Source organism: Oryza glaberrima, chromosome 9 (assembly GCF_000147395.1).
Source record: "Oryza glaberrima chromosome 9, OglaRS2, whole genome shotgun sequence".
NCBI lineage: Eukaryota > Viridiplantae > Streptophyta > Magnoliopsida > Poales > Poaceae > Oryza > Oryza glaberrima.
In genome coordinates this window covers 21,576,694-21,591,593 of record NC_068334.1, presented here as the reverse complement: position 1 = coordinate 21,591,593, position 14,900 = coordinate 21,576,694, and the positions used below count along the sequence as shown (strand labels likewise).

Genomic DNA, 14,900 nt, shown 5'->3' with positions numbered 1-14,900 from the left:
ATCAATTGCAGCGGCTGCTCAATATTTTTTTTTTGCCTCCTCCGGTCCTCCCCCTTCTCTATTGTTTGGGTGCCTTGAGCTGTTGCACGCCACCTGTTTGTATGAATGCCATGCCCTCGTGCTTGAAGATTCTGCAACCAAATGTTGCATTTGTGCTAATATTGCTTCACATGTACTGCTCATCCTACCCATGGATCGCAAGGAGAGCCTTCATTTTTCACCAATATATAATTCCACTAAAACCATGACTCAGTCATGTAGTTGTGGCGCTTATTTCGCGTCATTGAAAAAGCTGCTCATGAGGCTTATCAGCTAAAGCTACGGCGAATTAATCATCTTTTTGTTGTTAAACTATCTAGGGCCTGCATTCCATGAAAATTACCTAGGGCAGTAAACTCATGCTTCACATGTCTCTTTCAAGGTTAGAGGTGCTAGAGGGATGGAGGGTTGTTAAGGAATACACAATCACATATCGAGTTAAATTATTGCACAGACTAAGCCAATATCAAATGGATATACGCAATTTGGAGGAAAGTCATGAACAAATAAAAGTCTGTACCTTCCCCCTTTCTGGTTGAATAAGCTTAAGTTTTTCTTTTTCTCAAACAGTATGACTCCAAGCCAACAGTGACCTCTCCCTTTCCTTTTTTCCTGTTTGAAACTAGAACTTCAATGCTCCAGTGTTTGTGAATTATCATCAGTTTTATTTTTTGAAAGTCCGGCAGGGGGATCCTGTATCTCCGATGATCTTCATCCTTGCCATGGATTCTCTGAACTCCCTTTTCGTCAAAGCGGAAGAGTTGGGGCTCCTCCAACCATTGGGGATCCCCCACCGGGTCTCCCTCTACGCCGACGATGTGGTCGCCTTCGTCAAGCCGACAGTCGGTGAGCTGCAGTAAGGGTTGCAATTGTGTCAAATCCCCGCCTGCTAGCCCTCCCAACTTTAAGGCAGGAATTGCAGAGCCAGAGATAGAAAGAATAGGGTCTTCAATTCTCAGCAAAGGCCTTGGTCAGAGATAGCCCGAGCTTTGGCGGCGGAAGCGACTCTCTGGTGGTTGGCACACGCGGCGCTGCCGGTGCTAACCATTTAGGTCTTGTTCTAGGTCATCCCCTTTCTGTTGCCACGAGAATAGGCTTAAGCTAGCTGTTGATCCCTTGTATCCCGTCCCCCTTCTATTTTTCATTTTTGGCTCGGTTTGTACATACACTTAACACAAAGATGCGCTCCTTGCGTATTCCCCCAAAAGAAAAAACATAAGGATGAGGAAATCCTATACAATATCCCTTTCCTAAAAGCAGCTTATTTGACAGTTCAGGGCAGTCGAGCAACAACCTTTTCATATTAGTGCAGCATGTTATTCCCTTATCTTCTTCTTGAAGGGCAGGAGAAATAGAAAGTGTAACAAAACTATCATGCCATACCAGTAGTTTTAACTGAAAAATCGCACATACATTGTTAATTTCTGAACTGCCCACACTACTATAAACTATCCATGCTCATGGATTTTTACTGCTTACCATCTGCACTTTTTTTTTTACGATAATAACCATCTGACCTTTTGAATGATCGTGTTGTAGTTTTGCTTCCATGCTGTAACGAACTTCTAACTTTGCAAAAGGCAGAGATAAAATAGGCATCCATTGACAGGTGGATCTAGTATCCTTTTCTGGGTACTACATCTTCTTGGTTAGGTTACGTTGCAAGTAAGTTCATCCTAAACGTGTGAGCCTCCTCAAATATGTACATCACTTCTATCCATGGACTCCAAAATTTTGAGAAAGTATTAGCTGCTTCAGTTAAAATGTAATTCCCTACACTATACAATTTAAACTGTTTTCTTAAACTTTAGATACACGATAAAATACAAACCAAATAAAAGGTCATAGTTGCTGTTTCATTTGCCACTCTTGAATGGCAAAACGAAGGGCATTATTGGGAATCAGCTCGTAGTGTGTGAAACTGAGGTAGGTCATGGGGGACGTCTTATGCCCCCTTTGAAGCCAGTCTTTTATAGCCTCACCTTCATATGTGAATCCATCAGCAGCAATATGTGGATCCTTCATGATTTCCTGAAATATTCAAAAGATGCTAGATTATTTCAAATTAAAAGTAAAAACATAAATTCAGGAGAAGGTGATGATGATACTGATAATAGATTTGGCGAACGCGAAGAGTTGTTGGTTTGGCATAAGCCATCACACGATTTGAGTGCTTAATTTCTTTGATTTGTTATCCATGTTGACCATCAATAGAGTAATTTCTCATGTGCTCTATTTGTGCTGGTGCTTAATATTGTTTATGCAATAGATATACAGTGGTAGAGATGCTTTGAAATTTCTATTAATCTACTGTCTCATGATGTAACTGACCTGTGTCATTGGGCAGATGAAAAATGATGGTATCTTGCATTTGTTGTCTGGATAGTTCACCATGGCTTGTAAAACACCCCAGGCCTCCTTGGCAAGATCAGGGCGCTCCTTTCTGTCATACCGGCAACATCTCAGTGCTAGGATTGCCAACTTTTTACTATACTCAGGTGGCCATTCCCCTGCAGAAGCATCAACTACCTGTTGCAGCATTTCATTGTTCAGGGCTGCCTCTACCTCACTAGGAAGGCCTAGTGGACTCTTGCCAGTTAGCAATCTTAGCAGCACTACTCCAAATGAATAGACATCATACTGTGCTGTGAGCTCCCCTGAAGCAATGTATCCTGGATCCATGTATCCCAATGTGCCTTTAATTTGGTTTGTTCGGTGGTAAGGTGTGATGGTGGTGTTTGTCAGATTCAACGGACGAGATATCCCAAAGTCCCCTAGCTTGCCTACAAAGTTGTCTCCAAGGAGAATATTATCAGGCTTCAGATCACCATGGGCAATGCCTTTTGGTTTGTTGGAATGAAGGAAGATAAGTGCTGTGCAGATGTCAGCAGCAATTTTGATCCTCATTCTCCATGGAAGTGGATCTGTTTGGTGTTTACATTGCAAACGGTCCTCTAGGCTCCCGTTTGGCAAGAACTCATAGACCAAAGCTTTGGCCTCCCTGCACACTCCTATCAGGGTCACAAGGTTTGGATGTCTCATCCTTCCCAGAATCTCTACCTGTAATGTATTGGCAAAATCACATATTTATATAAAGTTTTTTGCTCTCTTTCTCATGTAAATATATAGCCATAAGTTAGAAGGATTGGTGAAAAATACCTCATCATCGAACTCTTTCTCTCCTGTTATGCCTTCACGGTTGAATTTCTTTATAGCCACAGTGGTATGACGGAGAAAACCTTTGTAGACACTTCCACATCCACCATGTCCGATCATTTTGGATTCATCAAAGTCGTTAGTCGCTTCTTTAATCTCTGTGTAGGTGAACTCTGTCAAGGCAACAGCACCAGTAGAACAAGATACATTGTTGCAGTTTATTTGGCTCATCTTTTCAGCTTCTTTCACAGCATTGTCTTTCTGACGTTGCAGCTCTCCTTGCACAGTCTGGAGCTCTTCCATTAGAGAATTGGCATGCATAAGCTTTCTCTCCAGTTCCATTATTTGCTCATTTGCCTTCTGCAGCTCATTGTAGATCTGGAGGTGCTCCTTTTCAAGACTGACCTTTTCTCTGGTTAGTCTTTCCTCTACCGCAATTTTTTCTTTACAGAGTGAATTCTCCCGTGCTCTAAACTGCAAAAAAAATGGTTTGCAATTTCGATATAAAGTTGAGAGACTCATCTATCATGTAGTCAAAACTGTATGTACATATTTCACTAACACATTTGTGCATCTTTCAAAATACGACGTATTTTGAGGCCCAAAGGTACTAAAATCAGTAGATTAAGCATAAATTCTTCATGAGGAGAGGGATATGGGGATAACAAACACCATACCATCTTAGACGCTTCAAACAGCTCTTTCTCGGCTTTCTGTCGGCCCTCAGATGCTTCCTTTCTTGACCGTTCTAGCTCATTGCGAACTTGCTGCCATTGTTCAAACATTTCATTCTGCATGTTAGCTTCCACCTGTAAATTATTAAGGTTTGATCTGAATTCAGTAGTTGTCCTTTCCTTACTTAAAAAAAAGGTGCATCCATGAAGGTATCCCTAGAGATTTGTTTCAGTACAATATAGCTTACCATGAAATGCTGATGCTCTTCGGAGCTTGAGCTTGAAACAGGTACTGATAATCCATCCACAGTGTCCAAATCTGTCAGAGTTGGTGAGGAACCTTTGCTTTGATGGCTGGAATTCGGGGAGCAACCTTTTGGTGCTACGTCGACTGAGTTTGGCCTTATAGGTGATATATTTTCCACGCCGTTCTCTAATTGTCTTGAAAAGGGAAAGGGATGACTAATGGAATTGGACCGCCGAGGTAGCGATTGCTGATCTGGAGAGCCTAAGAAACCTGAATACCATGACGGCAACGACACTGATCTTGGAGGGAATTCAGACTTATCTGACAGAGAACTCCCGGAGCTGCTTCTGGGGGAATCTCCTTTGTCAGCAAACTGACTGGCTTCCCTAAAATGGTAAACAATCACAATAACGTTGTTTTACAATCACAATAAGTTTGTCAAAATGGTAAATTCAATGTGGAATTGGATTTATGTTGGAGACTAGGTAGGACTGCATGAACATTCATACCTAGTGCAAGCAAGAGCTTCTTTGCAAATATATAAGATCTGGCAATATGGTTTGGCCTGTTGATGTACAATTGCTGCAACTTTTGATTTTGGTACTTGCCTCTTCCTGTTCATGAAAGATTCATGCCCATGGTCAACATTGAAATTTTCAGATTATACACTAATTAGAGGATCTGGTCTCTAGTTTAGACAAGAAGATGATAGCCATTAAAACCTAGCTTGTTAACAGTAGTTTAACGTCATATTATGCTTGCCATTTGCTAAGTAAGAAATATACAAGAAAGGTAAATTGCTGAGTTGTATTAGGAAGGGGAAAATGCATTGTTCAAGAAGTGTTTGCTTGTTGGTCCTGACGCCTTTGTCATCAATACTTGTTAGAATGAGCGACACAAACATGACAAATAATAAAATCACATCTACGGACTACAATATGCTCAGTCTAGAGATATCTCAGTGGTTGTGATTCATGATGAGGCCTCAGTACAATGGAATAAGGGCATCTTGGCATACACTGAGAAGGAAGATGTTCCCATAACAAGCTTTGTAATGTGATGTTGATCAATAAGCTCAACAATGCCATTTGCAACACTGTTCTTCTCAATCACCAATTTTTCAGCTTGCACCTGCAAATTTGGTGATTTTGCTGAGATGACATAGAATGGGAAGCAACTTCTGATTAGCATAAAGGATATAAAATATTGCATAGATTTCTGTAATTTGATGTTCTTATTCAATCCACTTCATCAGAACAATTAGTCATAAAGCTTAATTTGTCTAGGCCTGGTACAAAATGTGGTTAAAATATTGATTGTTATCTTTCCATAAATTGATCCTCAAGCTGACCATAGTTCACTTTGTTGAAAAATAAAATTCCCATTTCATATGACTTGAGTGAGAGTGCTTATCTGACCTTTGGAAATGCTCTGCAGTAACTCAGGTACTGTTCTAAAAGTTTATTCATATCGTCCTTCTCAATCGTTCTGTATGCTCTGAGCTCCTTTTCTTCTAGCTGTTTTGCAGGAACCTTACACAAGCCTGCAAGGATGGCATCATCGCAGGAAACCATGAGCACCGGCGTGGACTTCTTTTTTTTTTTTGGCAGAGCAACATGTAACACTAAAACAAGTATTATTTCCTTTTTCTGTGGGAAATATAGAAGATTTTCTGATTATTAAGAAAATAGATGTCTGGTAGCAACTTGGGTTAATGCATAACATCTAATTGACAGAACACCACTTTGGTTATTTTCAGGTTCATTGTTTGTATGATAGCTGCGGTACAGTCTCTTGAGAAGCAGGGCATATGGAAAAGGAAAAATGTGTGTGCTGCTGCTTTCCCAATTGAACAGACCAAAGGTGTCTTTCCCAGAAGTTGCAGAGAAAAACAACAATTTGTGGAAATGGAAATACAACCTTTGTTGCCTGCTACGTGGTACTAGTTATCATACTAGTAAATGCTACTACTTACTAATAATAACAGAAGAAAAGGGCAAGTAGAAGGAAAAATTATATACCGCTCATGATTCTGTCTGCAGGCTGGTGGACATGCAGCAGCACAAGAAGCTTGTTGACATCACCCTGCTGAGGCTGGAGTTTCCTAGCTGCCCACTGGATGTTGGCCTTGCCGTCCTTGAGGTCCTTGCCGACCGACACGTAAGTCTTTCCTCCGTCATCGTCGTCGTCATCTTCCTCCTCGTCAATCTCTCTGAGGCTGCGGGTTCCTCCGCCTGCGCGCACCAACATCCGCTCAACGCCTGCAGGTACTACCGGCTGAGGAGACAAGGGCGGCAATGGTGACGACGACGACGACGGCAACGAAGAACGAGCACTTGCCACGCCATGCAGCGCAAACAACTTAAATTAACTGCCCTGCCACCACACAACCGACAGAATAAGAAGCAAACAACTGGGAGTAGCTAGTTAGGCAGGAGAAAGAACAAGTACCTACTATATCTTTGCTTGCTTTATTATAGTTTCTGCTGCTGCTGCTGCTGGAGGCGACGGCAACAACAAAGCAAACAAAAGGATCGAATCTCTCACAAAGGGGACTTTTGGCTTCGCTTGTATGTCGTCTGGCAACTTTTATAAACTCATCTGCTTCAATTATTCGACAAAAGAAAGAAAAATCTCTGTTAAATCTATCTTACATACTCCGTACTAGATAGATAGGATATTATTGATTGTGAGATGAAGACATTTGGGAGCCGGGGAAGTTTCCTGCAGGTATCATCCTTCATTTTTCATTCATATTCCTTCTTCCTTAATTCTTTTTTTGTCTTCGGTCAACAATAGGAGGGCGTGGATTTGTCCTGCACAGCTGTTAACTTGGAATATACTGCCTGCCTAGCTTGCTTTTGGTCTTGGGCTAGCTGTACCTGTACTCCCTTTTAAAAGATCCTGCATACAACCATGACCATGAAGGAAACTCTCACTCTTACCAAGTCTTGCTTCTACTGTTTGCCTGCCATCATTGGTTAAAGGTTAGTAATATGAAAATGGAAGACTTATTATGCTTAATCCTATGTTGGGTGAGGTCAACCTTATTAGCTGCGTAATGGAGTATTATTGTAGTATACTATATACAGGTCTGTGAATGTATATGATTCTCGGATGTATAATTTATTTGTGCTTGTTCGGTGTCATCATTCTCTCTTACTCCATATATGTATATATAAGTAGAAGTAACACAAGTAGTAGCAGGGTACATTGACATTGAAACGGAACACTTCCTTTTGTTGTTGTATCACGTTAATCCAACATGAATTACTTAAATCTTTTCTAGTCGTTGGATCTGCATTACTAGTTCAACTGACAAATTAAGGCGGCACATACAAGGTTGCTTGCTAGGGACCCTGCTGGTATATCCAAGATGTACCAGGTATATTCCGCCAAGTCGTCAGTCATCAGACGAAGAAATGAGAGAAAAATTCTTTTGTTTGAATAAATTAATTGGATGGTTGGTTTAAGCTATGCGATTGGTCAGTCAGTCATACGCATTTCCTATATAGAATATAGCTCAAGTATACTCACTCTATCCTATTTTAAATGTAACTATGATTTTCCGTGCACAACTTTAACCATTTAACCATTCGTCTCATTTATTCTTTTTAAAAAAAACATGTACTATTCATATTTTATCATCTCATAACAATAAAAATACTAATTATAAACAACTTTAAATAAGATGGATAATTAAAGTTGGGCACAGAAAATTATGATTGTATTTAAAAAATGGGACGGGGGAGTACTAGGTGCATGTGTCCTTGTTATTGTTAACAAGTTGTAATTAATGTAACACGTAAGTAGTGCAACCAATTCAATTACTAATACGGCCCTGTTTAGTTCACATCAAACTTCCTCCAAACTTCTAACTTTCCATTACATCACATCTAAAACTTTCCTACTCATATAAACTCTCAACTTATTTTCCAAACTACCAACTTTTCCCAAGCTTCTTCCCAATTTCAAAAATTAAACGCAGCCTACATTTCAGAGGCAGTCTAGCTGGCTATCGAGAAGTGCAGGCCTTGGGCGGCGGTGTCGCCTCTTCCTGCGCGGATATATGGAGATGGTAGTTTGGATGTACGTCTCACATATTCCAACAGTTCTGTCAGCACCCACAAAATCAATTGGTTGTTGAATCACCCATTCCTCAAGTCAATGGGTAGGATCCATGCCTTGTGAGCAAGGTGGTCGATGTGCAAGCTGAGCACGGGATGACCCACATGGAGCTTCTCCAAGATAGGAAAGTAGTTGGGCAGCTTAGGCATCAAATTTGAGACGTCCGAAGCATGGAGCTGGCAGTCGTTGCGCCAGCAACCAGATTATGTTCAGATTATGTGTTCCAACTCCATTTAGCGAGTCATCAAATTAGTTTTTTTATTCGTGTCCGAAAACCCCTTTCGATATTTGGTCAAACGTTCGATGTGACACCCAAAAATTTTCATTTCACCAACTAAACATGTCCTAAGTGGTGGAGGCAGCTGGATGCAGGTTCCTCTTGAAGGAGATTGACAAGCACGATGCCCAGCCAAAGGTCAACGAAACCCATCAGTCCAGGAGCTTGGGCGGCGATACTCTCTCCCCCCAATCTCACTTCCAGGGAAACCAAACCAAAAAAAAAAAAAAGAAAAGAAAGCGCCCCTCTTCTACTCCTCAGTTATGGGCTTATGGGCTAGGTGCCTAGGTACTTGGGATGGGCCTTTGCGACAAGTGTGATCCAGTGGAAAAAGTACACCAAAGATCCCTCAACTTATCGTAAGATACAAAATCGTCCTCAAACCGCAAAACCAGATATACGGGTCCCTCAATTATACAAAACCGGTCACCCAATGTCTTTGGTGGTTTTAACCCTGGTTTTGGTCTACGTGACAGCTTAGTCCTCGTGGGACCCACGTGGTCCCCACATGTCAGGTGTCCACGTCACCCTCTCTTTTTCCCCCTCTTCTCTCTCTCACTTCTCTGCAAGCTAACCGGGGCGAGACGGGAGGGCAGCGCCGTGACGGCCGCCGGCGGAGGCGGCGTGCGAGCGCGACGGCTTCTCCGCTTTCTCCGCCTCCTCGTCCCGCTCGGCCGACGTGGGCGCGCTCGCCGGCGAACGCGTCGGCCCTGTCAGCGGCGCCGGCGACGCGTACGCGCGGTGGGACGCGGCGGTGGGGTGCCGGGCGCTCGCGGAGAAGTACCGGCCGTGGTCGCCCGACCCAGCGGCGCTGCAGCACGACAGCACGTACGTGGTTGGTTGGTTGGCTTCTTCTCGGTTTGTTCGTTCCTTGTGGTTGAGAGTGAGTGAGGTGGAGGAGAGAGAGGAGGAAGAGGAGGGGATTCATTCACGTGGTTTCCGGAGAGAGCAGGAGTCAACGTGCGGCTTGACTCTGGAGATCTCTCTCTCTCTCTCTCTCTCAAGCCCAAATCAGAAGTGAGTGAGTGAGTGATTGATTGATTCCTCCTCCGTGTTCCTGTCCGGCATTTATGATTTTCTCTCCTACGTTCTTGTCGCCGTGATGTGCGTGTGCCACCGATGAAGGCGTCGAGGTCGTGAGAGGGAGAGGAATCGACGGAGAGAGAGAGGCGGCGGCAGGAAAAGGTTGGAGAAGGGGAGGCAGTGGAGAAGTCAAGAAACAAGAACCCAATCACCATTGAGATTGGGTTCGTTTTCCACCCTCCTCTGCGCCGATGCGTGTTTCTTGGTGTTCTTCTCTGTATTGTTCGTTTCTTTTTTGTGTGGATGGAATCATGGAAATGGAATAAAGATTTGCATCTTTACCATCTGCATGCGTGGGGCTCCAGGTTGCAGGGTATCAGGATATATAGCATCTGGCTAGCGTCGATTTTCTTTTTCTTTTGTGTGTCTCGAAATGATAGGAATCGTAGTACTGATCATTTCTCCCTTCGTCGGCAAGAACAATTCCTCTCTTTATCTTGGCGCAAGAATCTAATTTGCAGTAGAAGAACATGCATGGTTTGAGTAGTAATATCCTGTATTATGAATCTGGCTGCAGAACGCCTCATCACTGCAGCAATGCCATCATCAGCCATGGCCGTCGACACCACTGCTCCTGAGCATTGGCTCGACTGGAGGTTCATGCTCTGCGCGGTCTGGCCGTCTGAGTCTACTCCTGCATGGTCCTGGCATGCTTCTTGATCTGGAAGTACGAGGGGCCGAGCTCGCAGGACGGCAATGGCGATGGCGGCGGGGACAGTGAGGATGCACGGCCGCCCCGGGCCGCATCCGGGGTCGATCGCCCGGCACCCCACCGCCGCGTCCCACCGCGCGTACGCGTCGCCGGCACCGCTGATAGGGCCGACGTGTTCGCCGGCGAGCGCGCCCACGTCGGCCGAGCGGGACGAGGAGGCGGAGAAAGCCGCCTCCACTGGCCGCCGTCGCGGCGCCGCCCTCCCGCATCGTCCCGGCCAGCTTGCAGAGTAGAGAGAGAGACGAGGAAGGGAGAGAAGAGGGAAAAGAGAGAGGGTGACGTGGACACCTGACATTGTGGGGCCCACGTGAGTCCTATGCTGACTTAGCCCCACGTAGACCAAAACCGGGGTCAAAACCACCAAAGAATCTCGGGTGATCGGTTTTATATAGCTAAGAGACTAGCACATCTGGTTTTGGGTTCGAGGACGATTTTATATCCCGACGACTGGTCGAGGGACCATCGGTGTACTTTTTCCGTGATCCAGTCAATTGAAAAAAGGTCCACCTGACGTCCTTCAACTCTAGCTTAAGTTTATAACTAGTAAACGTGCACGTTCGCACATCATGTCACACTAATTAATTATTATGTACAATCACCCCAAGATAATAATCTTGCAAACAACCAAAGTTCAAGAATTATATATATTCTAGTGTAAATTGGTAACTCGTTTTTAGACACTTTCTATTAAAAAATAAATACAAAGCAGAGAACGGTATGAAATGTATACAATGGTGCCATAGCTTTGATATACACGCACTAATTAAACTCAGCTCTACCTAGCTACATCTAATCGGAAAAAAAAAAGCCTCCCTTATCTACATAATAGCTTCCCTTCATCCACAATAAGTTCAAATGCGCCACAAAACAATCTGCAATAAAAATATCATTTAAATGATCTCCAATAAATAACTCCTGTCGTATCACCAGTAATGAAAACCACAAGCCCTTTAGTGTTGTACTGTTGTTGTATACTCCATCCGTTTTGACGCCGTTGACTTTTTAGCACATGTTTATCCGTTCGTCTTATTTAAAAAATTTAAGTAATTATTAATTCTTTTCCTATCATTTGATTCATTACTAAATATATTTTTATGTAGGCATATAATTTTACATATTTCACAAAAGTTTTTGAATAAGACGAACGGTCAAACATGTGCTAAAAAGTCAACGGTGTCAAACATTTCGAAACGGAAGGAGTAATTACAAATGTTTACTTATCGATACTGATATTCAGACATAAGCTCGCTGAATACTCCAGCTATGCGGTCGGTCAGTAAGTCATGTGCATGTGTCCTTGTTATGGTTAACAAGCTGTAATTAATGTAACATGCGTACGTAGTGCAATGAATTCAATTATAAAGTACATTTCACTTAGGCAGTCTAGCTAGTTATCTAGAACGGCAGGCACTATTGCATTATTATTGTTCCCCGTCCTCCGGCGGTGTCGCCTCTTCCTGCGCGGATATCTGGAGATGGTCGTTTGGACATACGTCTCACTTATTCCAAACGTTCTGTCAGCACCAGCAAAATCTGATGGTTGTTGAATGACCCCGTTCCTCAAGTCAATAGGTAGGATCCATGCCTTGTGAGCACGGTCCTCGATCTTGGCCATGAGGTGAACAAGATGGGCGTCGTGCAAACTGAGCACGGGATGACCCACATGGAGCTTTTGCAAGCTTGGTTGAGGACGACGGGCAGTGTCGTAGTTTGGCAGGGTAGGCATCATATGATGTGAGATTTGAGAGGAACGTAGGCGGCAGTCCATGCGCCAGCAACCAACTCCATTTAGCGGCCGTCCAGCCATCAGCAATGTAGCTGCCTGAGTCTCTCTGCGGGTGTGGAAGGCCTTTGAACTCAAACTCAACATAGTTGATGCAACCCTCTAAGTCGATGGCAATGTCACGAACATCGCTTGCGTTGCCCTCGTCAATGCCTATGCCTGATTCGTGGAGGCAATGGGATGTAGCTTGGCGCAGGTTGGTCATGAAGCACATTGACAAGCACGACGCCACGCCAAAGGTCAGCGAAACCCATGAGGCCAGGAGCTTGGCGGGAGAGGTTGATGACCTTGTCGGTGTGATGGAAGAAGAAAGCTAGGGGAGGCGATGGGGGCTTGCAGCAGCTTTGGTTGGTGGTGGAGTGGTAGAGGTGGAGGCGGTATTCTCCCCCTGGCTTCCTGATGGGAGTGAGCGCGGCGACGATATGATGTAGTGCTGCTGTTTGGCGTACGTGCGGAATTAGCGGGTGGTGGCCATGGAGGATGCCGACGTGGTTGTCAAGAAAGAGGCTGTCGAGGTCGCCGCTGGGATGGGGGATGCGCGTGAGCGATGGCGAGCTACCATCGGAGAGGAATAAATTGTGACGGTTACCATGGCCGAGGGTGAGGCGGAAGAGGAGGAGGTCGTCGTGAGCGGCGATGATCTTGGGCTCACGGGCAAAGTCATCCGAGGGATTTCATGGCCCTCCCTTGTTTTGGAGGTGGCGGTGGTGGCGTTGCAGATATCGGCAAAGTAGGCGGTCTTGTCGAGGAGTGCCCAGGGTCGCCGGCTTTTCTTGTGAACGTCTCGGCCGTGCGCAGGATGTCGCAGGGAGGAGTCCTTGATGGGCTTGCCAACCTCCATCTCTGATCTCTCTCTAAGACGACTTAATTAGCTTGATTGATCTTTCAAGGAAGAGGAAGAAGAGCACCACAGAAGCTGGATCTATCTATTGTCACTACAGGATGGAATGCATTTGAAGGCATTTATCTAGAACTGCCTCAAATCATCGCCTTTTAAGGCAGTTTTGATAAAAATGCCTCAAAAAATATTAATTACAAGGCAAATTTAGTTTATGCCTTTAAAAGTCTGTCATCTGAAGGCACTTTTATTATGAATGCCTCAAAAACTCAGTGTTTCTAAGGCATTTTTCAGTAACGCCTTAGAAAAATTATCTATTACCGGCACTATGATGAAACGCCGTAATATTTCATACTATCTGGGGCGTTTTGCAAAATTGCCTGGACATACGAAGGCATTTGGAACAGAAATGCCTCCAAAACTGTTATATATGCAAAAAAAAACCCTAAAAGAATTTCACTTAGATAAAATAGTCCTTCCACCACTCGTGCTCATCCACCACATACGAAACCTTATCCTCTTGATCAGATCGCGTGAGAGAAGAAAAAATGCTAGAAAAAAAAAATCATCCATCGCCGCTTGCGACTCCGAGCGGCGCCACCGTCGCCACCGCCGCCGTCTGCCACCGCCGCTGTCTGCCACCGCGCCGCCGCCGCTGCCCTCTGCTGCCGCCGCTCTACTCCCCGGATCTACACACACCATCCTGCTTCGCTCCCGTTCCATGCCCAAAACTTGCATATCACTTGCGCCTCAAACAAGCTAGGGTAGTCGTCGGGGGGAGGGGGGCGCTTGCTGCTCCCTCCGCCGGCACCATCTCCAGTCCCGGTGTCGTCTCTCGCTGTTGGATCCGGAGTCGCGCCTCCACTTTCTTCATCCTAGTCGAGCCGAGCCACTTTGGGATCTACTGTTGCTGCCTTTATACTGTGAGTATATGAACTAAAATTTGTGATGTATACTTTGATTTGTCATGAGATGATCGATCTACTTCGACTTATTAGCTCTAGAATACATAATGTTTTACTGGAGAATCTCCTTATATATGATCTATTATTGTTTTTTTACCCTGCAGTTTGAGATTTTAAATATATTTATTTAATCCTAGTCTGCTCTAGAGTGTGAAATCACCATTCGATATCATTAGTATTATTTAATTTAGAAAATTGGAGTTACCAGTTGTTCAGTTGTGAATCATGAAACTTCCTAAGTACCATATTGCAGAAGTATCATTCCTGTATATAAATCTATGGTTGTAGAAAATTATAGGACGTATTATAAATGATTATAGGATGTATTATATTTGGAGAATCTGAATATTACTCAAACTGAATATTTTGGTTACATGCGGTTGTTGAGATCTATGTATTATGCTGATTGAAATCATTCCCATGCAAAAGGGTGCAGTGCAGCCTGTAGATCAAACAATCCAACTTCCAATATACTTCAATAGCCTGACCAACCACTGTTCTTGATGAATTTCAACCAAAAGCACGTCACTATATGCAAATCATCTGAATCTAAACAAGTTGACACAGAAAAATGATTTTCCATGAATAACAGTTATTTATGCATGAATCAGAAGATTTATTTTAAAAAAATCTAGTATTGTCTGAATGCACTGATACACATCTACCCATAGTACTATATTATCATTTGTCACACTGACCCAATTTGGGTGTTTTTAGGGGGTTTTACAAGGTTGTCCTGTGCTAGCTTGTTTATGCTTAGCGAAATAATGTTCATAAAATACTTTTTTGGTCTCTTGTATTTACCAAAAGATTTTTATTAGTTGGTGAATGGAACTGAACTGTTTCGTAGATGTTTGGTGTTGAGCTGGATGTGGAGATGGTTTAGATGCTTGCATAGGCATTAATGCATTATTAATCAGTGATTCATTTAACCCCATATTTTAGTATTATTATAAACTAATGGTGCAATCTGTATTTTCATCTATGTTACTAGGTAA

At 43.7% G+C, this 14,900-nt stretch overlaps 1 protein-coding gene across 1 annotated transcript; it reads right to left on the bottom strand.

Annotated features, from left to right (window-relative positions):
* Window positions 1-1,157: 1,157 nt before the first annotated feature.
* Window positions 1,158-6,483, bottom strand: LOC127783855 (U-box domain-containing protein 33-like; the record flags this gene model as incomplete). The annotated part of the gene is made up of 9 exons (XM_052311001.1): window positions 1,158-2,070; window positions 2,371-3,099; window positions 3,199-3,669; window positions 3,873-4,004; window positions 4,118-4,502; window positions 4,626-4,730; window positions 5,135-5,247; window positions 5,535-5,659; window positions 6,138-6,483. Coding segments are annotated over 9 exons (2,595 nt in total), but the record flags the coding sequence as incomplete, so codon positions are not given.
* Window positions 6,484-14,900: the final 8,417 nt, after the last annotated feature.